A 25391-nucleotide genomic window follows, 5' to 3' on the forward strand; every position below is an offset into this window, starting at 1 on the left:
TGAGAACATTTGTGCTTTTTCCTCCTAATCTTATATTTAAAGAAGATAAATCATGGAAATTCCCTGGCAGTCCAGTGGTTAGGATTCTGTGCTTTCACAGCTGAGGGTCTAGGTTCAGTCTCTGGGGAACTAAAATTCCATAAGCTACATGGCATGGACCCCTCCTCAACCCCCTAAATCACTTTTGTTGATTATTTTATCCAATTATAAAAATTTCAAATAAAAAAAAAATCATCTAAAAAGTTAGTCATTTATAATGTTCCATCTCTTCCTCCCAAGTTAATCCCAAGTAGCAATTTTAAATATATCTACCTAAACTTTTCTGTATAGATACTTATTTATAATAATAGAATGTCTTAGTATTTTCATTGTCTTCCAAAAATAGCACCATATCTTATATTTTTTTTCATGTACAATATTGTGAACGTCTTTTTGGATCAGTATATACAAGTTAAACTTCCTTTAAGTGACTGTGCTATTACATTGTAAAGAAATTATGATTTATTTATTCAGTTGCCTACTGATTTGTCTTATTTCCAGTTTTTTTTTCTTTTCTTTTTTGAGGAGCTATTATATTGCTACAATAAATATCCTTATTATAATTTATTAGATACTTATTTGAGTGTTTTTATAAGATACATTTCTAGAAGTAGAATTGCTGGGAATTAAAATTATTGATTGATACTGCCCTACTGTCTACAAAGACTGTATCAATTTATTCTTCTAATCATTTATTAAAGTTCTTATTTCCCTATACTTTTACCAACCCTCGATGAATTTTTTTTATCTACCTTCTAGGATGTGGCTTCTCGAATGACATCAAGAGAAAAAGACAAATTAGATCACGGTCCAGAGGAGACTGTGATATTACCATGTGTGCAGACTGAAAATGACATTTCACCTTCGAGTTCTTGTGAATCTAAAGCAGAGTCTCAGTCTACACAAGCCCAGGAAAAGGAATTACTTGTCTCTATGGGGTAAAAAGTGATAGTTTTTAAAAAATCTAAAATAGAATCAGGTGTTAATTTTTTTTAAGCTGTGTTAATGTAGTTTAAAAGTGAGTATCAAGAAAAGTTGGTTTATTTTCTATTCATGTGACAGACTGCCTAAGATAGAAAATCAGTTTTAGTTCAACACGTTTTAACACTTGCCTGCCTATATTCACTGTTAGCTGCTTAGAATCTTATACAAAGCAATGCATTTAAAAAATATATGTGTATAAGGTATGTATTCATTACCTCTTTAAAAATTATAGTAAGGTACATATGGGCTTCACCAGTGGCTCAGTGGTAAAGAATCTGCCTGCCAATGCAGGAGACGTGGGTTTGATCCCTGGGTTGGGAATATCCCCTGGAGAAGGAAATGGCAGCCCACTCCAGTATTCTTGCCTGGAAAATCCCATGGACAGAGGAGTCTGGCAGGCTACACGCGCGTCAGGAAAGAGACATGACTTGGCAACTAAACAAAAACAAAGATACATATAAAATTTACTATCTAACCATTTTTTAAGTGTATTGTTCAGTGGCATTAAGTACATCATCAGTGTATTGTGCACCATCACCACCATTTATCTCCAGAGCATTTTTCTTCCCAAACTGAAACTCTGTACCCAGTAAAGAGGAACTTCGCGTTGCCCCTTTCTCCAGTCCCTTGCAGCCACCACTGTACTTTCTATTACTATGAATTTGGATATTGTAGGTAACCTCACTACTTTTTGCGAATTGAAATAACTTTTTTAAAATAAAATGAGATATAATCAGAAAGTAATTTAATTTTCATTTACTGTGCAAAATGTTTTTATAGTTTTATTAGATTCAGATTTTATATTTTTACAGTAGTTTTCATCTTTTACAATCAAGCTTTCTTTTTTTTCTCCTGTCTGCTTTTCTAGGACTCATAATATAAACACTTTTGAACAAGGAATAAAGGACAGGGTTATCCAAACTGCTCCACTAGTAAGGGGTCGACTTCAGAGACCCAGACCAAACTTAAGAAAGGCTGGCCCGAGGCAAGTAATAGAAAAAAGTGAAACCAGAGAAACTACTAAGGAAGAAAAGACACTACAAAAAGATGAAACTGGAAAGGAATTCCTGACTGTGGTGAGTTATTGCTGTATAATTAAATCAAACCCTTTAATGCATATTAGAATATCAAATGGTAGCTCAGACTTGGCTTAGAATATAAGCACCTGATATTTACTCTAGTTAATTAACACATAACGTATTTATTTTGTTTCAGATTTACTGTTGTGGATTTTTTTTTTAATGAAAATAGATTCCCCTCCCCTCACTAATGAACCTGTTCATTACAAAAATGTTCAATCAGTACAAAATGATACAATAATTACCCCAAAGTCTCACCACTCTGAGGCAACCACTGAAAACCTTTTGGTATATCTTACCAGATATATCTCCATGCATACATGTGTGCATACTTACATTATATAATAAAATCATTGTATGCATATTATTTTGTGATTTACTGTTTTTCTCTTGTTTTACTAAGTGGTTTTCCATGTCATGAGATAGGAAGGTACATAATTTTTAACTGCTGGGTAACATTCTGCTATTTTGAATGACAATTTAATCAATCTCTTATTAATGGAGCTTTTGATATTAGAAAGAAATCTTAAGCAGTTTAATGTCCCATTTCAACAGATTTTGTTTTTCTGTTCTTTTTTTCTCTGCTAAGAGAAAATCTACATTTAAAATAAAGTGATTGTAATCCTTATTTGCCCTCTCCCCCCAATTAAAAACAAACATATTGAACTCTTTGGGAAGGAGATTCGCAACAGTTGGTTATTGTAGTTTTTAAAACATTACATGAACGTATTACTGCAGTGATTGAAAATTTCTCTGTGAATTGGCAATTTTGTTTTGGAAATTTCTCTGTGAATTGGCAATTTTGTTTTGGGCAGCAAAACATGAGCATTGCATACACAAGTTTGAGATTTCATTTTAAAAACCTAAATACCTTTCTTAATGATGGAAATATTTTAGGAAGTATGTTCTATTGCTAAAAATAAAAAACAAAAAACAACTAATATAGTTTTGTCATTTCAGCCAAATTCTCAAATTGCAACCGAAATTGAAGTTGTATCTTCTGAAGAATCAGAAGGCAGAATGTCTGAAAACCAGAGTCAGGTTCTTTTAGAAAACCTTCATATTAACAAAGTAGATGTTTTAGGTGAAAAGATGAGGTGAGTTTTCTTTTAATCAGAAAATCGTAAAACCTTTCAAAGATAAAGGTTGGCTATTTGAATAATTGGTTTTATGTAATTTCACATTTCATAAGTTTTTTGAAAGAAAAATAATTATGAAATTAGAATATGTTAAATCTGCTTCTTGGGACTTCCTTGGTGGTCCAGTGGTTAAGAATCCCCCTGCCAAGGCAGGGACACAGGTTCGATCCCTGATTCTGGATCCACATGCTGCAGGGTAACTAAGCCTGTGCACCACAAGTACCAAGCGTGCGCCCTGGAGCCCACATGCCCTGGAGCCCATGCTCCCCAGCAGGAGAAGCCTGTGCAGTGCAACTGGAGAGTATCCCCTGCTCACTGCAACTGGAGAAAGCCCATGCGCAGCAGTGAAGACCCAGCACAGCCAAAAATAAATAAATAAAATTTAAAAAATCTGCTTCTTCAAATACTGTAAGAATTGCATGACTGGTGTTCTCTTAGTTTATAACTTAGCTGAGAAGTTTGGCAAGCATCCTCATTTTTAAAGTAAACTTTTATGGGAGAGGTTCTTAAGTTCCTTGCATCTTTAGAAATTTACAACCTACTGATAAAATTCATAAATAGAAAGTGCTGTAAAATACTTCCCATGTGCTGTCCTTAAAGTTGTGTCCCATGCCAAACGATAAGAATGTTATCTTTTAAATGGAACGCTAGACGTTGAAGATATTTTAGGACTAATCCTTTTATTTGTTACTTGCAGTCTACTTTATTATTGATACACGAACCCGTGGTGGCTCAGACGGTAAAGAATCTGCCTGCAGTATGGGAGACCCGGGTTCGATCCCTGCATCGGGAAGATCCCCTGGAGAAGGAAATGGCAACCCACTCCAGTGTTCTTGCCTGGAGAATCCCATGGACGAAGGAGCCTGGCAGGCTACAGTCCATGGGGTTGCAAAGTTGAACACAACTGAGCTACTTCACTTTCCCTTTCTTTTATTATTGATGATGTTAAATTAGGATTTGTTAGTTTCTTCTTTTTTAATGTATAAGGACAATTTTAAAATCTTCTCTTTCTTGATATGGTTCATGGTCCATCTAATTTTAGTTTATTACACTATTTTTATAACTAGGTCATGTTTCAGTAAATATTTATTAGTTTTCTTCCAGAATGTCTCCAGCACTTGCAGATTGATTTTTGAGCATTCTAGCTTTAATTATATGGAATTAAGTTGATTTTTGGGAAATGAAAAAGAAATGGTACTGTATCATTTTTTCACTCTCTGTGAAGCTGTAAGAGTAGGATTTGGGCATGATATCATCTGTTTGAACAAGTTATGCTATTGATTTAGCTTAACTTTATAAACAGTCTACTTTCTTTTTTTTTTTTTAATTTAATTTTATTTTTTTTAATTTTTTTTTTTTAAATTTTTTTTTTTTATTAGTTGGAGGCTAATTACTTTACATCATTACAGTAGTTTTTGTTATACATTGAAATGAATTAGCCATGGATTTACGTGTATTCCCCATCCCAGTCCCCCCTCCCACCTCCCTCTCCACCCGATCCCTCTGGGTCTTCCCAGTGCACCAGGCCCGAGCACTTGTCTCATGTACCCAACCTGAGCTGGTTATCTGTTTCACCCTAGATAATATACATGTTTCAATGCTGTTCTTTTGAAACATCCCACCCTCGCCTTCTCCCAGAGTCCACAAGTCTGTTCTATACATCTGAGTCTCTTTTTCTGTTTTGCATATAGGGTTATCGTTATCATCTTTCTAAAGTCCATATATATGTGTTAGTATACTGTAATGGTCTTTATCTTTCTGGCTTACTTCGCTCTGTATAATGGGCTCCAGTTTCATCCATCTCATTAGAACTGATTCAAATGAATTCTTTTTAATGGCTGAGTAATATTCCATGATGTATATGTACCACAGCTTCCTCATCCATTCGTCTGCTGATGGGCATCTGGGTTGCTTCCATGTCCTGGCTATTATAAACAGTGCTGCGATGAACATTGGGGTGCACGTGTCTCTTTCAGATCTGGTTTCCTTGGTGTGTATGCCCAGAAGTGGGATTGCTGGGTCATATGGCAGTTCTATTTCCAGCTTTTTAAGAAATCTCCACACTAAGCAGTCTACTTTCATTAAGGCAGACTTCTTACATGAAGCATTTACTGTTTTACTATGAATTTCTGTCATTTCTTTTGTTTCCCTTTATGTGTGTGTATGTGTGGCTTAAAATGCCTTTTTATATTTGTTTTTCTTTTAAGACTAAGTCTTTAACTTTAATTAGCACGTGATAAGAGACTGCTTCATTGCAAGGGTCCCCTTGGAGAAAAGCCCTAAATGAAGTGCAGGAGCAAGTCAAGGGATTGTGGGGAAAGAGGGAACAGCAGTTGAGAAGTACTTCAGGCGGAACCATGTCTGACATGTTTGAGGGCCAGCATAAAGGGCCAGTGTGAAACAGGGGGAGAGAGAAGCAGTTACATGGAAGGTAAAGACTCAGTGGGAGAAGCACAGGTTATGTGGGACTACTGTCAGGATTTTGATTTTTGCTCTAAATGAGCCTTTAAAGACTAGTGACCTTTGAGTTCAGCCTTTCCTAATACCTCATTTATGACTGACTGTAATTTATAATGGGGCTTCCCTGGATTTAAATGGCTTGCTCAAGGTAACATTGGCAAGTTAGTTTTTAAACTTAACATTTTAGAATTTATGACTTTTAGACTAGCGGATTCCTTTTTACACTCAGCCTTCCTATTTTTTAATAAGCAAGATCAAACTTTAAAGTTTCCATATGGAAACCCCTTACCCACCTGCCCCTTTTAGCTTATTTATTTAGTTTTGGCTGCCCTGGGTCTCTGTTGTTGCCGAGAAGGCTTTCTCTGGTTGTGACGAGTGGGGGTCGCTGTTCATTGCGGGGCTTGGGCTTCTCATTGCGGTGACTTCTCTTGCTGCGGAGCAGAGGCTTTAGGCTCGCAGGCCTCAGTAGCTGTGGTGCATGGGCTTAGTTGCTCTTCAGCATGTGGAATCTTCCCAGACCAGGGATTGAACCCAAGTCCCATGCATTGGCAGGTGAGTTCCTATCCCCTGTACCGCCAGGGAAGTTCCCCACCCTCCTTTCCAGCTTTTAGCTTTACCGTCATTGATACTTTCTTCAGAGTATATATTCAGTCTAGTTTTAAAGTTAGCATATTCTTATGTCAAGCAGTTTCTTACCTCTTTTAACCCTAGTAGCAGATTGAGCTTATATATATATTTAATAATTCTTAAGTACCTTTGTAGAATCACATTTGATTGTAAGTTACTTATGCTTTATTTTTTTTTTTTTTTCCATTTACTTATGCTTTAATATAACACGTTTTCCCAAATACATTAGCCTACACTTGAATGTGTTAGCTAGCATCATAACCTTGTTACAACATCTTATGAACTTCCTTGGTGTTTCACTGCTAGATGAACTTAGCAGGATTGGAACATTTAGAAATGTAACTACTTTGTCATCTAGGTAATTTATTAGAAATAATACTTAAGATTAGTCTTTAATGCAGCTCTTTCAGAGAACTCACGATTGATACTTACATATCCAGTTTTTATTTATCCAGATTATATTAGTTTTAAACTTCTTAATTCACATTGTTGCCAGTTATTAAATATTTCCCAGGAAACTTTAGGATAGCTGTTTGTGTTGCCTCGGGAGCCATGGCTATTGTATTGAATGTTAAAACCTTGTCTTTCTCTGACTTGGCAGATACATATGGGTTTATTTTGATCTTTATGACATTGGCTGTCAGGAAACCGTTTTCTCTGAGCTGACAGGCATGTGGTGGGAGAACCGACTCTAGCTTTCAAATCTGCTTTTGAACTAGAAGAATCAAGGTTGTTGGGACCAGTGTATGTTTGTGCATGCTTCAGAGCCCAGTTGAGGGATTTATTTAAAGTGTCATTATGAAGTCCATCTTCAACTACTGGCATTTTTGTTTTGTATCTAGTTATTTCTCTGAAAATTACTTAAAGTAGCATGAAACCACACTCCAGAATCAATGAATGAAAGTTAAGAAAGATTGAATATCAGTATATTAATGTGAAACTATTCTTCAAGCTAAGTGGAAATTATAAAAGCTTTTAATGTTCTTTTATATCAGCACATGAGATTTTGTTTCATATGTTTAGTTTTATAGCCTATTTATAGTCCTTTGAACATAGAGTTGGTTTGTACCCAGAATTGTTTAACTGCAGTTGCGTCAACAGGAATTCTGCATGTGGTTCATCAGCATGATTTGTATTTCATTCTAGACATGGACATGAAACATATATTCCTAGTCCACCACAAATGGTAAGAAGACAGTTCCAAAGGGCTAAGCCAAATTTGGGAAGAGCACAAAGTAAGAAAGAAGCATCAGATATAGAAGAAGACAGAGCAGATCAGAGGAAGGCAAGGAAGCCAGAAGATAGTTTGTCACAGCGTGAAGATTCTGATAGCCAGCTTCTTCAAAAAGTAAGTTTGAAAAAAATTTTTTTTATTAGTGGGCTCTGTTTATCAATATCATGAAAGAGAACATTTAAAAAATAATTTTGCTTTTTGTATTATAACTATTTTCATGAAAGCTGATAGACTTTCCTAATATTTTGATAGTTTAGAAACCAGTCAGTTGTGTATATGTGTGCAAGCATAGCGCTTTAAGCCAAACTACCAAACCAAATTACCATACAGATTGTTTCCATGATAATATCAGCTGTTTATTCTTAAATTTAAGGGAAAACCTGAGTTTCTGACATCTCCGGAGGTTTCAGCAAGAAAAGATTCTGTAGGTTCCAAAGAGACTGGATTGGCAAAAGAAGATGCTCCATCAGAAGTTGAACCATCTGGAAGTGTTGGAGAGAAGACTGGAGGGGATAATTCTGTGTGTGCAGTTGAAAAGCAGTGTATCAGTAAACCAAGGTAAAGTTTTGTTTAACAAGTGTTTTCAGAATAGTAAATACAAGTAATATTCCTTATGGATGCCCTACTCTAATTTATTGATAAGTAGAAAGATGATTTGTTAACAGAAGTATGGGTTGTTTTTTATTGACAGGTCTGTTTCTTTCCCACTTTTGATTTTTATTTACTCAAATTTACTTTTTAAAAATAATCTCTGAAAGATTTTTCTTTCCTACATTTAAAATTTCTGGGTATTGAGTATATTAGGCATGAGCAGAAACCTGACTAAAGAGTAGTGTGTATTGCCTAAATAACTAGGATGCTAATTTGAATGGAGTCACAAACACAAGTGAAGGGTACCCTTTTCCCACAGTTTTCAAGGAAAGTGGAAGGGAGCCTGAGTTCTAAAAAAATATTGCTATGATAGATTTCCTTCTTTTTTCTTTTAACTTAATCTGTTTACCTAGTAAAATAAACCATATGACTTTTTGATCTCTTATTTTGTATTTATTGGCCCAATGTTCTTTATCCTTTTTTCTTCTAATGATTTCCAGTCTTATATTTCATCATCACTTAAACAACAAGGGGAAAAATGGCTCACAATTAAAAACTTATTGTGAAAAATTTGTAGCTAGATAACTAAGATTTAACTCTTGAGTGAGAAACTAGTAACTGTAAATTCCTCTCATTCTCTTCACAGCATGTGTTGACAGAATGGGTGGTGAGCATTTTATATTAATGGCTTGAATTGAGATTTCACTTTAAAAGTTGAGATTTCATTATAATCATCCTTGTGCACATAATGACTATGTTGCTATTTTGATTAAACATCCAGCTCCCCACAATTGTTAAAAGAACCAGATAACTCTAGAATTGTTCTGGATCGAAGAAGAGCTCTCTCTTCTGCCTCTGAGCGTGAGATAGATCATAGCAGAAGGCGAGTACGTCGGAAGGTTAAACCAAGCATCCCCAAAGGGCGCGGCTCAAAACGAAGCCGGAGTAAGACCTCGAAGAAGGAGCCCAGAGCTTCCAGGTCTGTGCTGGTGACTCTCCGAGCTTCCCAGGAAGAAGATGAAGATGACGGGGAAGACTTTGAGTCTGACTATGAAGAAGAAAGCTATCATCTTGCTCCCGAAGAAGTAAACAAAGCTCCAGTGTTTGTACCTATTGGTCTCAGATCTCCTGAACCTGTTCCTGTTCAGATTGAGGAAACTATGGAAGAGGTAGTTTGAGTTTGGAATTCTTGGAACTTTATCTTACTTGTTTTTTGCTTTTGGTGGATCATTATTTCTTCTCTTAGTGATATTAGAATCAGGATTACTAGTGTAATTTGTTTGGGGCCTAAATTAGTAGAAATAGACTTGTGTGACCTCCTGTGTTTGGTCAGCCCCTGCAGCTCAGGCCCAGCTCAGGGTAGTGAGTATAACAATACTAAGCCAAATTAATTTCACTTGCAGGCAGGGACCAGCTTGTCTTATTGAGCTATGTATTCTTGTACCTATAGCCCTCTCGTTTTTAGGAAGCATTTCATAAATGTTGACAGACTGATGAGAGAAATTGTGGGAAAGTAGGGACAAGTTGGGGATAATGGAAAGTAAAATACTGGGTACTAAGAAGACTAGCTCTGAAGGTTTTGCTTTCCGTTCTTAAGAATCACAGACTCTTAAAAAACCTTAAATGTTTCATTTTTGCCAAGATGATGTCAATCAATAAGAATTACTGTATTTTAGGTTTTTAAATTGTATATGAATGTGAATTATCTCTTCAGTTTAATATTTTATTTTATGATTCATTTTGTTTTCCTGTGATGGCATGACAAAATGAAATAATGAAACTTTTCATGTTGGCAGCTTGTAATCCCCACGAATGTCACAGATGTAGGATGCATAACTGTTGTTGAACATCAGCTTTCATCAAACATAGATGTGATTCCTCAAGAAATGAGACAAGAAGAAAATTTGAATGCATTATCAGTTGTAAGCATCCGTTTTATTATGTTTTACCTCTAATCCTTTGTTTACTTTCAAAAGACTCAAAGTTTATTTTGAAAGCTGTAGGTTTACAGTTAGTTCTTAACTAGTATGATTGGCATTATTATTTCTAGGAGCTGAAAGTGTAAATGGTAGAAACTAGTGAATAATTTATAGATTTTATATTTGACTTGAAAAGTATAGATTTTTGTGTATGGGAATAGCTCTTAATATCTTCTTAGACTTATGTTAAAATTCTGATGCATTAAATATAAACTGAGTTTCAATTATCTAAAACATACTTAGTTGCCTTTTGCTTGGCGCACTCTTGCTCCTTTATTTGCTTGGTATTTAACTTGTTTTTATAAGTGAAGTCTTAAAACTTTTTTAAAAAACAACTTTATTAAGATACAGTTGACGCACCATACAGTTCATCCATTTAAAGTATACATTTCATTGGTTTTTAGATGTTGGCACAGTGAATTTTTTTTGTCACCTCAAAAAGAAGTCTTATGCTCGTTGACAGTTGCTCCTCATTTCCTTCCAACTTTCTCCAGACCTAGGCGACCAGTGACCTATTTTTGTCTCTATAGATTTCTCTTTCTGGACGTAAACACACAGTATGGTCTTTATTCATTCATCTGTTCATGGACATATAGATTGTTTCCATCTTTTGGCCATTATAAGTAATGCTGCTATGACCATTCGCATTCAAATTTCTGTATGGACATATGTTTTCGTTTCTCTTGGGTACGTTCATGGAAGTATAATTGCTGTGTCATATGGTAACTTTGTTTAATCATTTGAGGAACTAGCAGACTGTTTTCCAAAGTTACTGCATCATTTTATATTCCTACCAGTGGTGTATGAGAATTCCAGTTTCTTCACATTCTGACTTTTTTATTTTATTTTTTTGGATGTAACCATCTTCAGTTCAGTTCAGTCGCTCAGTCGTGTCCGACTCTATGCCACTCCATGAATCGCAGCACGCCAGGCCTCCCTGTCCATCACCAACTCCTGGAGTTTACTCAAACTCATGTCCATCGAGTCGGTGATGCCATCTAGCCATCTCATCCTCTGTCGTCCCCTTCTCCTCCTGCCCCCAACCCCTCCCAGCATCAGGGTCTTTTCCAGTGAGTCAACTCTTCGCATCAGGTGGCCAAAGTATTGGAGTTTCAGCTTCAGCATCAGTCCTTCCAATGAACACCCAGGACTGATCTCCTTTGGGATGGACTGGTTGGATCTCCTTGCAGTCCAAGGGACTGTCAAGAGTCTTCTCCAACACCACAGTTCAAAAGCATCAATTCTTCGGCACTCAGCTTTCTTCACAGTCCAGCTCTCACATCCATAAATGACCACTGGAAAAACCATAGCCTTGACTAGATGGACCTTTGTAGGCAAAGTAGTGTCTCTGCTTTTTAATATGCTATCTAGGTTGGTCGTAAGTTTCCTTCCAAAGAGTAAGCGTCTTTTAATTTCATGGCTGCAGTCACCATCTGCAGTTATTTTGGAGTCCAAAAAAATAAAGTCTGACACTGCTTCCACTGTTTCCCCATCTATTTCCCATGAAGTGATGGGACTAGATGCCATGATCTTAGTTTCCTGAATGTTGAGCTTTAAGCCAACTTTTTCACTCTCCTCTTTCACTTTCATCAAGAGTAGGTGTGAAATGATACCTCATTATGGTTTTAATTTGTATTCTCTAATGATTAATGATGTTGAGCATCTTTTCATGTGCTTTTATTGGCTATTTTTATATCTTCTTTGGAGAAATGCCTGTTTGGAGTCTTTGCCTATTTAAATTTTTTTTGGTCCATTTGTCTTTTTTTCTTGAGTTGTAAGAATTTTTTTTATATTCTTGATACAAGTTCCTAATTGTATATATGATTCTCAGATGTTTTATCTCATTTTGTGGGTTGTTTTTTATTTTCTTGACAGTTTTTTATTTTTTATTATTTTTTTCTTGACAATTTTTTAGAGTACTTGGAGTTCCATTTATTTGTTTTTGTCATTGTTGCTCATGCTTTTACTGTCATATCTAAGAATCCTTTCCCAAAGCTAAGGTCTTAAAGATTTACTCCTGATTTACATTTAAGTCTTTAATCCATTTTGAGTTTTTTTTTTTTTTTTAAGCCATGCCATGCCATTTGTGGGATCTTAGTTCCCTGACCGGAGCTTGAACGCGGGTGCCCAGCAGGGGAAGCACAAAGTACTAACTGCTGGATTGCCAGGGAGTTTTCCTCATTTTGAGTTAATTTTTATATGGTGTGAGATTAGAGTCCCAGTTCATTCTTTTGCCTATGACTGTCTAATGGTTGCATCATTTCTTTGAAAAAAACTGTTCTTTCCCCATTGAAGTTTTTTATTTTTGTCGAAAATTAGTTTGCTGCAGATACGTGGACTCTCGGTTCTGTTCCATGGGCTTATTTGTTTGCCTTATTACTGGAGAGGCTCTGTTGTTTTTTGCTGCTCTGTAATAAGTTTGGGAATTTAAAATAGGATGACTTACACTTTTTTTTTCTGTTTTTAGGATTGTTTTGGCTGTTGTGGGTCTGCTGCAATTCCATATGAATTTTATTTATTTTTTTATATGAATTTTAAAATCAACTTATCAGTTTTTATAAACATGTCAGTTGAGATTCTGATTGGGATTGCATTGAATTGTAGATAAATTGGAGGAGCAGGTATTGCCCTCATAACAATGTTGAGTCTTTCAGTCAATGGACATGGAATATAGTCCCATTTACTTACCTCTTTGATTTCTTTTGATGGTGTTTTGTAGTTTTCAGAGTATGAGCTTTGTGCTTCCTTCATTTGCAAGTATATTTTTATTTTTCATGCTATCGTGAATGGAATTATTTTCTTTAATTTCAAATTTGGCTTGTTTATTGCAAATTTATAGGATTGCATTTGATTTTTGTATATTGATCTTATATCCTGCAACTTTGCTGGACTCATTTATTCTAACAGTTTTTTAGTGGAGCCCTTAGGATTTTCTACATACAAGACTATGGCATATACGAATAGAAGTAGTTTTACTTCTGCCTTTCTGTATTACTTTTGTAGGGCTACTGTAACAAAGTACCATGATCTGAGTGGCTTAAAACATTAGTCATTTATTCTGTCGTAGTTCCAGAGGCTAAAATTCCCAAATCAAGGTGTCCCTGCTGATGGTCCTTCTGGTAGTTCCTGACAGTCCTTGTCATTCCTTGGCTTGTGGCAACACAATCCAGCCCTGCCTCCTTTGCCTATGATGTTCTTCTCCCTGTATGTGTGTCTGCTTTTCTTATAAGGACAGCAGTCTTACTGGATTAGTATAATTCAATTTATCACACATTCCAGCCTGGATGTCTTATTTCTTTTCTTGCTTTAATTACCATGTCTAGAATTCCAGTACAGTGTTGAATATAGGAAGGGAAAAGCATCCAGTCTTTCACCATTAAGTTTGATGTTAGCTGCGGATTTTTCATAGGTGCCCTTTTCCAAATTGAAAAGTTCCATTCTGTTCCTACTTTGTGTTGAGTGTTTTATCATGAAAGACTGTTGGAATTTGTCATATGCTTTTACTGCACCTCTTGAGATGATCATGTAATTGTTGTCTTTTATTGTATTGATATGATGTAACGCATTGATTTGAATTTTGGATGTTAAACCAAAAAACTGCATCCCCAGGATAAATTCTTCTTAGTCATGGCATAGAATTTTTATATGTTGTTGGGTTCAATTTGCTAGTATTTTATGGAGGATTTTTTTTTGTCTGTATTCATAACAAATACTAATCTATTATCTCTGATAATCTGATACCACATTTTTGTGACCTCAGGAACTGAAAGCCTTCCAGCTGTGGTCTGCAGGGAAAAGGGGCCCAGTTTTCTTGGCTGCAGCAGCCTGAGGTAGAGTTTCTGCCTCACTCAGCTGAAAGGAGGGGGAGAACAGTCTTAGTTGAAATACCACGGATTTTTACCTTTGTTACTGAAGTTTCAACAATTTTTCAAACATATGTGCATCTTATGCCCTTAAGGTCCAGAGGCTTTAACTGGTGGCTCTTTAATAAACTTCGCCAGTTTCACTGGGGAGAGGACCAGCAGAGCGCCTCATGCTATCATGCTGGGCATAGATCCTGTAACTACTTCTCTTAAAAAAAAAAATCAGAATTTTAAATACATTATTTATTTATTTAAATAATTACTTAATTTTGGGGGCTATGCTATGTCTTCATTGCTGCACTGGTCTTTCTCTAGTCTGCGGAGAGCAGGGGCTCTTTCGTTGTGGTGTGCGGATTTCTTATTTTGGTGGCTTCTCTTGTGGCAGAGTAGGGGCTGTAGGGCACACGGGCCTCAGTGGTTGCAGAATGTGGGCTCAATAGTTGGGGCTCCCAGGCTCTGGAGCACAGGCTCAGTAGTTGTGGGGCATGGGCTTAGTTGTTCACGGCCTGTGGAATCTTCCTGGATCAGGGATTGGAATCCAAGTCTCCTGCATTGGCAGATTGATTCTTTACCACTGAGTCATCAGGAAAACCCCCATACATTCTTAATTTGCTAAAATTAATTTAAGTTTGAAGCCAACTAGTAGTGTAAAGAATTCATGATATTCTTCAGACTTTGGTGTCCATTGGGTCAAAACTAGTAGCAGATATGACTAAAGTTGAAGGATTATGCAAGTGAATAAGAAAGGCAGGTGCTTGTTACATATGACCATAGTTAAAATTTGCATATAAGGAAAAGGTAAAAGGAGCACGAGTTGAAAATATTTGACTGTTAAACTGCATTTCTGTTGTTTATGAAATGTTATAAATAACTATAAATTTCTACTCCATTGTAACCAAAGGCATTGAAAGACCTGTAAAATGTAGTGCTTTTTGATATATAGAACATGTATTTGGGAAAATACAGAAGATATTATTAATACTTTTCTTTTGTTGTTTTAGGAAATGACTGTAGGTGAACATTCCCAAGCTGAAACAGGTAACTGTTAATAAGGAAACTGTTAAAAATTCTTGGTTAACCCCAACAAGCACAGTGATTTAGCAGTGGTGATAGTAAATGAGTCAGCTTGCTGAAAAGTTGAAGGAGAAGATTTAGCAGGTGAATGCATTATCTCTAGGAGAAACTTGGATTCTTGGGATGCTGCTTTAGAGAGTGATTAACTGTTGAATAAAGAAGTATGTATTTTCTCTGTTAATGCACAGATGTGAATATTTCCTTTGAAGGTATTGAGTTATTTAATGGGAAGGAGGCACTTTCAGTGGGTTAAAGTCAACAGTTGACACTTTCTTTGTTTGTAGTATATAAACTGAATGAAACACTACCCTTGTAAGGGGTTAGTGGTATGGAAACTTGTTAATAGAGGATAAACACCTACATTGAAATTCTTTTCTAAGCAAACAAACTTAATTTTCCAGATTCATTCTTCTATTACTGTTGGTTTGGTTTTTCAGAAAATACCAACGATGGGAGCACTGAAGCTGCCATAGCCCTACTGACTATGGGAGATCTGGTGTTGCAGTCAGAGATTAGCCCAGAACAGAGTGATGGTAAGAATAAAAGAGGAGTCCTAACAAAAGAAGAAACCTTTAAAATACGATGTCCAAGAGATTATATTCATATTTGAATATTGAGTGACTATCTGCCTTTTTATATTTGAAGTTAGTGTCACTTTGTTGTTTTTCCAGAAAAGGTAATGTGTATGAATATGATCCCTGGGTTGGGAAGCTCCCTTGGAGGAGGGCATAGCAGCCCGTTCCAGTATTCTTGCCTGGAGAATCCCCATGGACAGAGGAGCCTGGCAGGCTGCAGTCCATGGAGCCGCAAAGAGTCAGACACGACTGAGCGACTAAGCACACACAAGCGCATGCACACGTGTATTGATCCATCCTGCTTACTTGGCCCTCCAATGTAGTGGCCTCTATTTCCACATAGTACGCTGGGTTTACTAAGGATAATGTGTGTGCATGGAGTAGTTACTCTACTGAATCCTCTCCCTTTATCATCATAAGTATCATTTGTCAGCTAAGTTCATTGGTCACTGATCACTTTATACATGTTTCTTTGGCAAAGGAGCTGCTGCTTTAGATAGACTTCTCAATTATGGCAGTCAAATACAGTGTGAAGGGATAGTAGCAGTCATTGAGATTATTTAGACTATTATGTTAGTCTAAATACGTGTCAACCAAGACTTTTAGTATTTTATTTTAGTCTATGGTCTTTACTATCAAAGGACCTTCTACTTTGTGTGAGTGTGCGTGTGTGTGCACGCATGTGCTCAGTCATGTCCAACTCTTTGCGACCCTGTGGACTATAGCCCTCCAGGCTCCTCTGCCCATGGAATTTTCCAGGGAAGAATACTGGAGTGCGTAGCCATTTCCTACTTCCCAGGGATCTAACTGTATCTCTTGCATTGACAGGTAGATTCTTTTCCTCTGTGCCCCCTGGGAAGCCCACTCTACTTTTAAGTATATTAAATGGATAATTATGTTAATAATGCTGCTGTTAATTATTTTAACTGCTGATGAGCGACCTGCCATTGAAGTGTCAGCCTTCTAGGCCCATAACTCTATAGTCATCAGGGAAGTCTCTTGATCTGTGTTCTCTGTAGGACCCCCTTTTCAATGGCAAAGTATTGCATTGCAGTATGTCACACGTAAAATACTAGCACGTAAAATACTGGTTTTAAAAAATCATAAATGAAGATAATCCTGTCTTGAAATTCATCTGAGGTTATATAGTTACTGAAAGCAACAAAAAGATTTATTTTTATTTATAATAACAGTTTCAGTCTATAAGAATTTTTAAACTTAGAACATGTCAAATTGCTTGCATGAGATATGAGGTCATAAATTTAAACTTGGAGCCAGAAAAAGCATACTTTAAAAATAATACAGATATTTAGTTTCTCAAATGTGTTTTACCCATTTTGTCATTCCTTTGGTCCTCTCCTTAATGAATTTAATAAATCTTTAACACAGTGTTCACTCAAAAAAAAGAAAATATTAGGGACTTCCCTGGTGGTCCAGTGAGTAAAACTCTGTGCTTCCACTGCAGGGGACATGGATTCAGCCCCTGGTTAGGGAGCTAAGATCCAACATGCTGGGCAGTATGGTGGTGGCTGCATTCCCCTGCAAAAAAAAAAAAAAAAATATATATATATATATATATATATATATAAAGAAAATAAAATAGAACTTGGCAGTTGCTGCATGTTGAAGGATTTATTTGGACATCTATTTGTATTGCATCAATTTTAATTTTCTGGGTTTTTTTTGCAATAGGAATATGTATACTTCCTGATGCTCCTTCAATCGATCAAAGCCATGTTCCTTTTAGCCCAGATAATGTAAATCTCAAAATTGTTCATGAATGTCAGGAACCTTCTTCACCTGTCCGTAGTACATCTCCATTAGTAGAAGAAAACAAGACTGTATTGGATGTGGATAAACAGAATACTAAAGAAGAAATTGGTTTGACAGAAAAAATAGAGGAAAGCACTACATCATCCAGGTTTATTTTGCTTTATTAAACTATTACTGTTTTTTGAGTTTTACAAAATAAATTACAGTGTTTAATTCATAAATATATGTAAACCAACCATCAGTTTGGCTAATAGCTTTGAGTAATAGTTTATTAAATGTAAAGTGGGCAGTGCTAATTTTTCACCCTTTAAAAGTAAGGATTAGCTGATTTTGATTTTAGTTTAATGGTTTGCATATTAAAATGAACAACAATGCATGTTTTAAGCTTTAAAGAAACAGTCCTATGTGAATATAGTCCCTGTTTTACAGACCTGATCCAGATTCTCTTCCTTTCTCAAAGCTTTTAGATATTTCTACCATGTAATAATTTTAAGAACACCCTAAATGATGTAGCTCCTGAGAAGATGGCATTTAACTCTACCAGTGCTGAATAGAGGGAATCAATGTGAGAGAATTTTTCCACAGTTGGTCAATTTCTCTTCTCACCTATTTCTAGGACTACAACTTCTGAAGTGACCAATAATTTGAGAAGGAGAAGTAGATTTGCCAAGCCCAAGCCAAATCTTAAGATTTTAGGGACCAAGAGATTTGGTGCTCATCAGAAAGTTCCTAGTCTGTTTGTAACTAAAGGAGAAGAAGTGGAAATTCAAAGAGGTAAACTTTATTGTTCCCTTAAAAGTTACAAAATTACTTTGTCACAAGAAGTTTTATTGTCATTTCAAATGGGATATTCAGTTGTTGCAATTATTTTAACTTAACTATTAAAAAGTTAAAACATACAGAAAGTAGCATGAGCTATAAAATACCCATAAATCCACCAACTAGTTTCGATAACTATTACCCTTTCACTATATTTACTTGATCAGACTTTCTCTTTATATATATATATATATATATATTTCTCTGTGTCTGTTTATATATGAATACTCAAGTGTACATTTCTTAAGCATACATGCACGTGGCAGAAAACAAGACAGGACCCAAAAGGGAAAAATTTTAAAAACTCCTTCCTTTCTTGGTTCCCGGTCCCCTAATCCCATTTCCAGTATCAGTTTTTATTATAGACTTCTAGGAATGTTTTACCACATGAGCATCTAAATAAGGTGTATGTATGTGTATATATATATATACACACAGACACACATGCATGTACACACATGTATATTCCTTTCATCAAGAACAAAAATATATGCATATTATACCTACTGTCCAGCATTTCTTGAAAGTGGCAGTTTTGTTGAGATAACTCACATACCATAGAATTCACCATTTAAAGTGTACAATTTGGGAGTCCCCTAGTGGTCCAGTGGTTAGGACTGCATGCTTCCACTGCAGGGGCATGAGTTCAGTCCCTGGTTGGGGAATTAAAATCCCACAAGCTGTGCATAGCCCCACCCCCACCCCCAAATGTACAGTTCAATGGTTAGTATATTCACCTTTTAGATTTTATAATTGGTGAGAGTATCAATTTCTCTGTATCCACCCAGACCTTTGTTAGTATTTGTCTCTTTGAGTATAGCTGTCTTAGTGGGTGTGAAGTCCCATCTTGACAGTTTTGATTTGCATTTTATTTCCTGTTTGACTAATGATGTTAAGTATCTTTTTATGTGCTTATTTGCATAACTTCTTTAGAGAAATGTCTCCCAAGATCCATGCTCATTTTAGAATTGAGTTGTTTTTCATTATTGCGTTCTTTATATGTTAGTGCATTCCATTTTTAAAGATTATTATATTAAAAAAAGTCTTTCCATATGATTGCATAGTGCTCTTATTCCATTTTTTCAATTTCATTTATTCAATTTTTTCGATGGCCTCACTGTATTGTGACTTACATGTTGAACCGTAGTCCCACTTCCTTTTCCATCTGCCCTTCCTGCCAAGGTCCCAACCCCTTAGGGGACTGGCGGGAGCAGGAAAAGCAGTGGGAGGCTGCATAGATTGTATTCAGTTCTCTCCCTGTGTAGAGGATCTGAATATCTAGCATCATTTTCCCCGTTTTGGAGTTCCTGGTTTCTGGTATTTTCTTTGAGCCAGCAGTGCCTGTGATTCAGTTAGTAAATTCATTCCTTTGGCTTGAGCAGTACCCAGAAGATCTCTTAGTGTGCAGGGCCCAGTTACCTCTTTATATAGATGTCATTGTCTTCCCATTTGTGACATTATTCTTTACAGATCAGCTCCCTCCCCAACACTTCCCTTAGGGTGCAACCAGCCAGACCTCATGAGTATCTACCTCTAAACCTCTTTGTATGTGTGTTTCTGATTATACTGCTGTTACGATAAAGTAGAAATAATAGTTGCTGGTGAAGGACAGGGAAGCCTGGCGTGCTGCAGTCCATGGGGTCTCAAAGAGTTGGACACAACTGATTGACTGAACCGAACTAATAATTGTTGTGGCTGCCAGGAGTGAAATAGGTGTAGTGCAGATTCATTAATTATCTCATTTATGTTAAAAAGTGTAATTGGACCAGACCACCTTTCTGCCATGTGAAAAAGCTTGCTTTTTAGATTAAGAGAAGTTTGGAAGAGCCACTGTATAGTGATCTTTGAAAAAATATATTTCTGGTGTGGAGATTTTGACTTTAGTATTTTGTAAAGTCTGTGTTTTAAATGTGTTTTTTATTTAAGACTCTGAGAAAAATGCTTCTCAAGAAACAGAATTAGAAGATAAAAACCTTGGATTGGTTGCAGCAACAGAGAGCGCAGAGCAGAGCCAAGTGGCACCTGTACATAGTATTGAGGAAACCAGTATTTCACGAGAAACACACCTGACTGAAAGGTACAAGAGGAGAGAGGTTCTGGGGTTTGCTTCATATTCTGTGTCCACTATGACCACAAGCGGTAGCTGTGAAAATTTGTTCTATTGCATTTAGTATATCTTAAGTTGGAAAACCATTAAATGAGATGAATCTTGACATACCAGCTCTAAATATTATTCTGTGGCTGTCTGCTTGATTTCAGAGATATACTAACCTGTTTTTCAGAGATGAAGAGCAAGAAGGGCGATCTGAAGAAGTTCCGATACCATCAGTTGCTCCAGCTGTTTCTTCTGAGTCAGGGCCCCACACACTTGGTTTGGGCATGGGTCTTGGTGAGAGCTCTGTTGAAGAACCTCTGGGAAAGGACTTTAATGGAGACCCTGTGCTTACACTAAATGTGCCAGAGGTAAAAGAATGTAAAATATAACAGAGAGTGACTAGCTAGTTGTAATTTACACACAATAAACTTCACCCTTTTTAGTGTATAATTTGACAAATTTTGATAAACATATATCGTTTTATAACTGATACATAAACAATTCCATCACTCTCAAAATTTTCCAGTGTCCTTTTTTAGTCACTCCTTTCTCTCTACCTCCAGCTTCTGACAGCGACTAATCTTTTCTTCTTTCCCTATAATTTTGCTTTTATGAGAATGTATGTGGTAGAATTTTTATTGAGTGTGTTTTTAGTCTCTGGAACATAGAGATAAAATAACCAATGGCTAGCTTTGTGTACAAGCTTTAAAAAAGGAAGTGTTTTGTACAGAGAGAACTGTTGCTTCAAGTTCCCATAATTATTGTAATGTGCATCCAGCCCTGAACAAATCCTTAATCTGGAAGAACAAGTATGAATTAGCCAGGTGAAGGGAGAGGAACATGTACGAAGAACAAGTGTGAAATAGCATGACATGCTCAGGGACTATATAAATAGTTGTGAGTGGGATATAAATGAGAAAAGTGCTTAGAGATGAAGTTAGGCAGCCTGGGGACATATCATAAAAGGAGTTTTTATGACTTGCTAAGGAGTTTGGGTTATATCCAAAGTTACAGAATTTTCCCCTACTGCCCAATTTTTTTAATTTTTACTTTTTATTTTGAAATAATTTCAAGTTTAGAGAAACGTTGCAAGAATTTGACACAGAAATCTGTTAACATTTTGCCTTATTTGCATGCATTCCTAGCTGTACACATTACTCTCTGTGTGTGTTGCTCTCTTATCTTGGTAGATACTTTAAAAAAAGCCAAACCATTTGAAAGTAAGCTGGAGTCCAAGCTAGTTTGCAGTCTGGATTTCTTTTATTGCTTCCTCATTATAGATTCAAGTTATGTGTCTTTTGGCGAGAGTTACTATGTAGGTGATGTTTTACTCTTTTGTGTTGCAGTCCATGGGGTTTCTAAGAGTCAGATACAACTGAGCAACTGAACTGAACTGATCATATCAGGGGACGCATAATGTCAGTTTATCCCATTATTGGTGATACTAACTGATCACTGGGGTAGAATGGTACCCACTAGATTTCTCCGTTATAGTAGCACCTTTTCCATTTAGTAATTTAGTTTGCATTGATGATTCTTGCCTTAATCAATTAACTGACATTGTTGGTTGCAAAATGAAAGTTTCAGGATCTTAAGCAGTGGAGAATTATAATTGGAATTGCATTTGAGAGAAAACAGTGTTTACAGTTTTGTGGAAAACTGATTGGATGGAGCCATGCTGGAGGCAAAGAGACCAGTTTGTTTCCATGTACATGTCACCTCCTGATGGTGTGGTGGCTGCTGAGATGGGGATAGAGAGAAGGTTGAGGGTTTTGTGTCTCCCTTTTCTGTTACTTCAAAAATCGTTTCATATTCCACACATATTTAACAACTTATTCATAATTGCTTTGTGTAGATATGTGTGTTTATTTAAATGAATCAACATTTTATTGGTACATCTGAAAGTTTCAAAACACCTGAAAAATTCTCTGCTTAGGTTAGCTAAGTTGTTGAGTTTTGAAACAATAACTGTTCACATTGTCAGGAATTCTTTTTAAAACTTAGATTTGGTTAACCTTACTCTTTTAATTTTTTATGGCAGTGTATACCAACTAGTATTCCAGAAGTCCAGCAAGAGAATGTAAACAATCTTCAAGATCTAACAGGTATGATAATCTGCTTCAGTGGTATCATAGAGCTTAATAATATGTTTTTTACTTACGCCCCATTTGACTATAGAAAAAAAGAAAAAGCAGTTTTGTTGGTCTATGATGACCTTAAATTTTTTTTAAAAAGACACTTGAAATATTTTGTATATAAGCTTTGTTATTCAGAATTATAAATCTTATAAAAAAAGAATTATAAATCTTCTCAATAGAGAATCATCTTTATGTTTTACGAAATTACTTTTTATTATTTCTTGAGGGGTGTAATTTAGTTTTTTTATTCTTTGGGATAAATTATCATGAAACTTTTTAGAAATGAAATAAATGAGTGATTTTCTGTCATTTCACAGTTCAGCTTTTCATTTCTAACTTTTAAACTTTGATAGTCAATCTAGTTAATGTACATCAGGATGGTGAGGATGAACAAGCTTTCATTTTAACTCTGGTGGAAATCCCAACCCATGCAGTAGAAGAATATGCTGATAGCACCATGCAGTTAATGCCAAATCCTTTATTACCGGCGCCCATATTGGTCAAATCAGCGAATACAAAAGAAAGAGAAGACACGAGGTAATGAATCATCTGACCTGCTTCTGCTAGGAGGAAGGGGTGCTTTGTGAATTGAATAGTATTGCTTGAACAAGCCATTGACCAACCTTATTTGTAATTGTCATGGAGATCTTATTTAGTAATTATATGATAAGTTAGAGAAAAATTACTGATTTTATATCTGATAATGTTGCCATTTAAATGTATGATACTTTGTGTGAAACTTTGTTGGTATTTTAAGTGTTTTGAAAGCTAAAAAAAATAGCAGTGTGGATCATAAAATATCAGGTGTTAAAGATGTGGCTACATTGTATACATTTACATATATTTTAAATACTGAAATAAATATACATTCACAGAAATTTGCAAAATAGTACAAAGAAGGGTGCACTTTAAAATATTTGTGATACTCATTTTCTTTGCTGTGAAATTCTTAAGTTGTATTTTAATAGTCATTGGTTAAGATGCCTAAGTGTCTATCAAGTAACATCTGAAATTGAAGCCTTTCATATTAGGAAGAAATATTTTAGACTACAACTTAACTTTACTGACAAAACATTTTATGCCTCAGATTTAATTCAGTATTATGGAATTTAAGTTGTGAGCTTTTTAAAGTATGAATGGAGCCGAAAACTAACATATTTGTGGCCGTGGCCATGTATATATTAGTTACTTAGAAGTTTCTTTGGCATTTCTCTTGAGAGTAGCTCAGCCTTTAACGTCGTTAAGTAAGTAATTTACTGTGTGTGTATTTTCTATGCAGTAGCAGTTTTCCAGTAACCTCAGTTGGTCGAGATGACATGTGTTTATCTAATTCTGAAAGAGATGATTCAGAAAAATCTGCTGCTAATTTGGATCTTGTATCTAGGAAGAGATATTGTAACCTTGATGAAAGTGACCATGTCCCTCCTGCCAAAAAAACTTCACTCACTTCCATAGATGATTGTCAAAAATTTACCTCTGAGGTAAGATGGCATCATTAAACAAGTAAGATGGCCATATTAATGGACCTATTTCTGTTCTTCCTTTAGATTCTTTATATAAACATAGTTCTAATAGTTTCTACCAAAAATAACCCAGATAAAACTGGTTTTGGACTTTTACTTTCAACTAGTTCTAGGTGAAAATTGACGGATGTTACTCAGGAAACGCATTCCCAGTCCATTGTCATTGGCTAAAGATAAGACTGAAAGCATCATACAGATCTAGATTTTGGCTGTACCGGTTAAGAGCTGTGGGATCTTAGGAATGCTACTGAATGAGTTCCCTATTGTGTAAAATGGTAATAGTGATATCATTACGGGTGTGTGTCTGTGTGTGCGCACGCGCTCAGTTATGTCTGACTCTTTGCAGCCCCTTGGGCTGTAGTCCGCCAGGCTCCTCTGTCCATGGGATTTTCTAGGCAAGAATACTGTAGTGGGTTTCCATTTCCTTCTCAAGGGTATCTTCCCATCCCAGAGATCAAACCCACGACTCTTGCATTCCTGAATTGGCAGGCGGATTCTTTACTACTGGCGCCACCTGGGAATATCATCACTGCCATTATCATAATGCGTAAAGCTTCCCATTGCTCTTAGGAATAAAACCAGAACCTCTAAGGCCCTGTTTGTTCATTTGGTTGTTTTCTGTGTCTCATCTCATCTTGTGCTGGTCTCTGCCTTACTAACTGTATTGGCCATTTTTCAATTTCTTGAGTACACCATATTTCTTCATGTTCCAGGGCATTTCTTTTGCTGTCTCTTCTTTTTGAAATGTTTGCTTGCAAAATACACAGACTTCTTGAGCTCAATCATAAACCCCAGGGATGCCTGACAGTACTGCGCAGACTCAGTTACTGGCCTCTGTGTTGTAGGTTTGTTTAGCACCCTCTCCGTTTTTGTTTCTGATACTCATCATAAGGTACTACACTATGGAAAGATTAGAATCTATATTCTCAAAAGGATGGTTGAAGACCAGTAGCCCTTAGATTATAGCCAACAACAGAAGTGGTGTATTCTTCTATATCTAATAGTTTAAAAACTGGTATTCCAGAATAATTTTTAATTTCTCTTAGTATGTGTAAAGTTGAACATCTTTTCATATACTTAGGGCTTCCCTTGTGGCCCAGCTTGTAAAAAATTTGCCTGCAATGCAGACCTCGGATCAGTCCCTCTGTTCGGAAGATCCCCTGGAGAAGGGAAAGGCTACCCACTCCAGTATTCTGGCCTGGAGAATTCCATGGACTGTACAGTCTATAGGGTCACAAGAGTCGGACACAACTGAGTGACTTTCACTTCACTTCATATGCTTAAGATCCAGTTTTATTTCCTTTCCTGTGACATGACTATATTCTTAACCCTTTTTTTCAATTTGGTTTGTTGATCTTTATCTTATAGATTTAGAGGAATCGTCTATTTTGAATATTTG

General features: G+C 36.2%; 1 protein-coding gene across 3 annotated transcripts in view; it reads left to right on the forward strand.

Moving 5' to 3' along the window:
• The window catches only part of BDP1 (BDP1 general transcription factor IIIB subunit), a 79414-nt gene that overhangs the window by 39441 nt on the left and 14582 nt on the right, over positions 1-25391 (forward strand). Inside the window, exons 20-35 of one of the 3 annotated variants that reach the window (XM_020915572.2) lie at positions 799-977; positions 1892-2099; positions 3063-3199; positions 7475-7676; positions 7936-8120; positions 8935-9322; positions 9950-10075; positions 14997-15033; positions 15507-15602; positions 17337-17565; positions 18034-18191; positions 20163-20313; positions 20519-20699; positions 22373-22436; positions 22823-23006; positions 23749-23950. In XM_020915572.2, coding sequence (XP_020771231.2) covers positions 799-977; positions 1892-2099; positions 3063-3199; positions 7475-7676; positions 7936-8120; positions 8935-9322; positions 9950-10075; positions 14997-15033; positions 15507-15602; positions 17337-17565; positions 18034-18191; positions 20163-20313; positions 20519-20699; positions 22373-22436; positions 22823-23006; positions 23749-23950 — 2727 coding nt within the window. The remainder of the gene's footprint in view (positions 1-798; positions 978-1891; positions 2100-3062; positions 3200-7474; positions 7677-7935; positions 8121-8934; positions 9323-9949; positions 10076-14996; positions 15034-15506; positions 15603-17336; positions 17566-18033; positions 18192-20162; positions 20314-20518; positions 20700-22372; positions 22437-22822; positions 23007-23748; positions 23951-25391) is intronic. The other 2 variants (XM_020915582.2, XM_020915591.2) reach the window with 2 other exon arrangements.

This window comes from Odocoileus virginianus, chromosome 14, assembly GCF_023699985.2.
Source record: "Odocoileus virginianus isolate 20LAN1187 ecotype Illinois chromosome 14, Ovbor_1.2, whole genome shotgun sequence".
Lineage (NCBI taxonomy): Eukaryota > Metazoa > Chordata > Mammalia > Artiodactyla > Cervidae > Odocoileus > Odocoileus virginianus.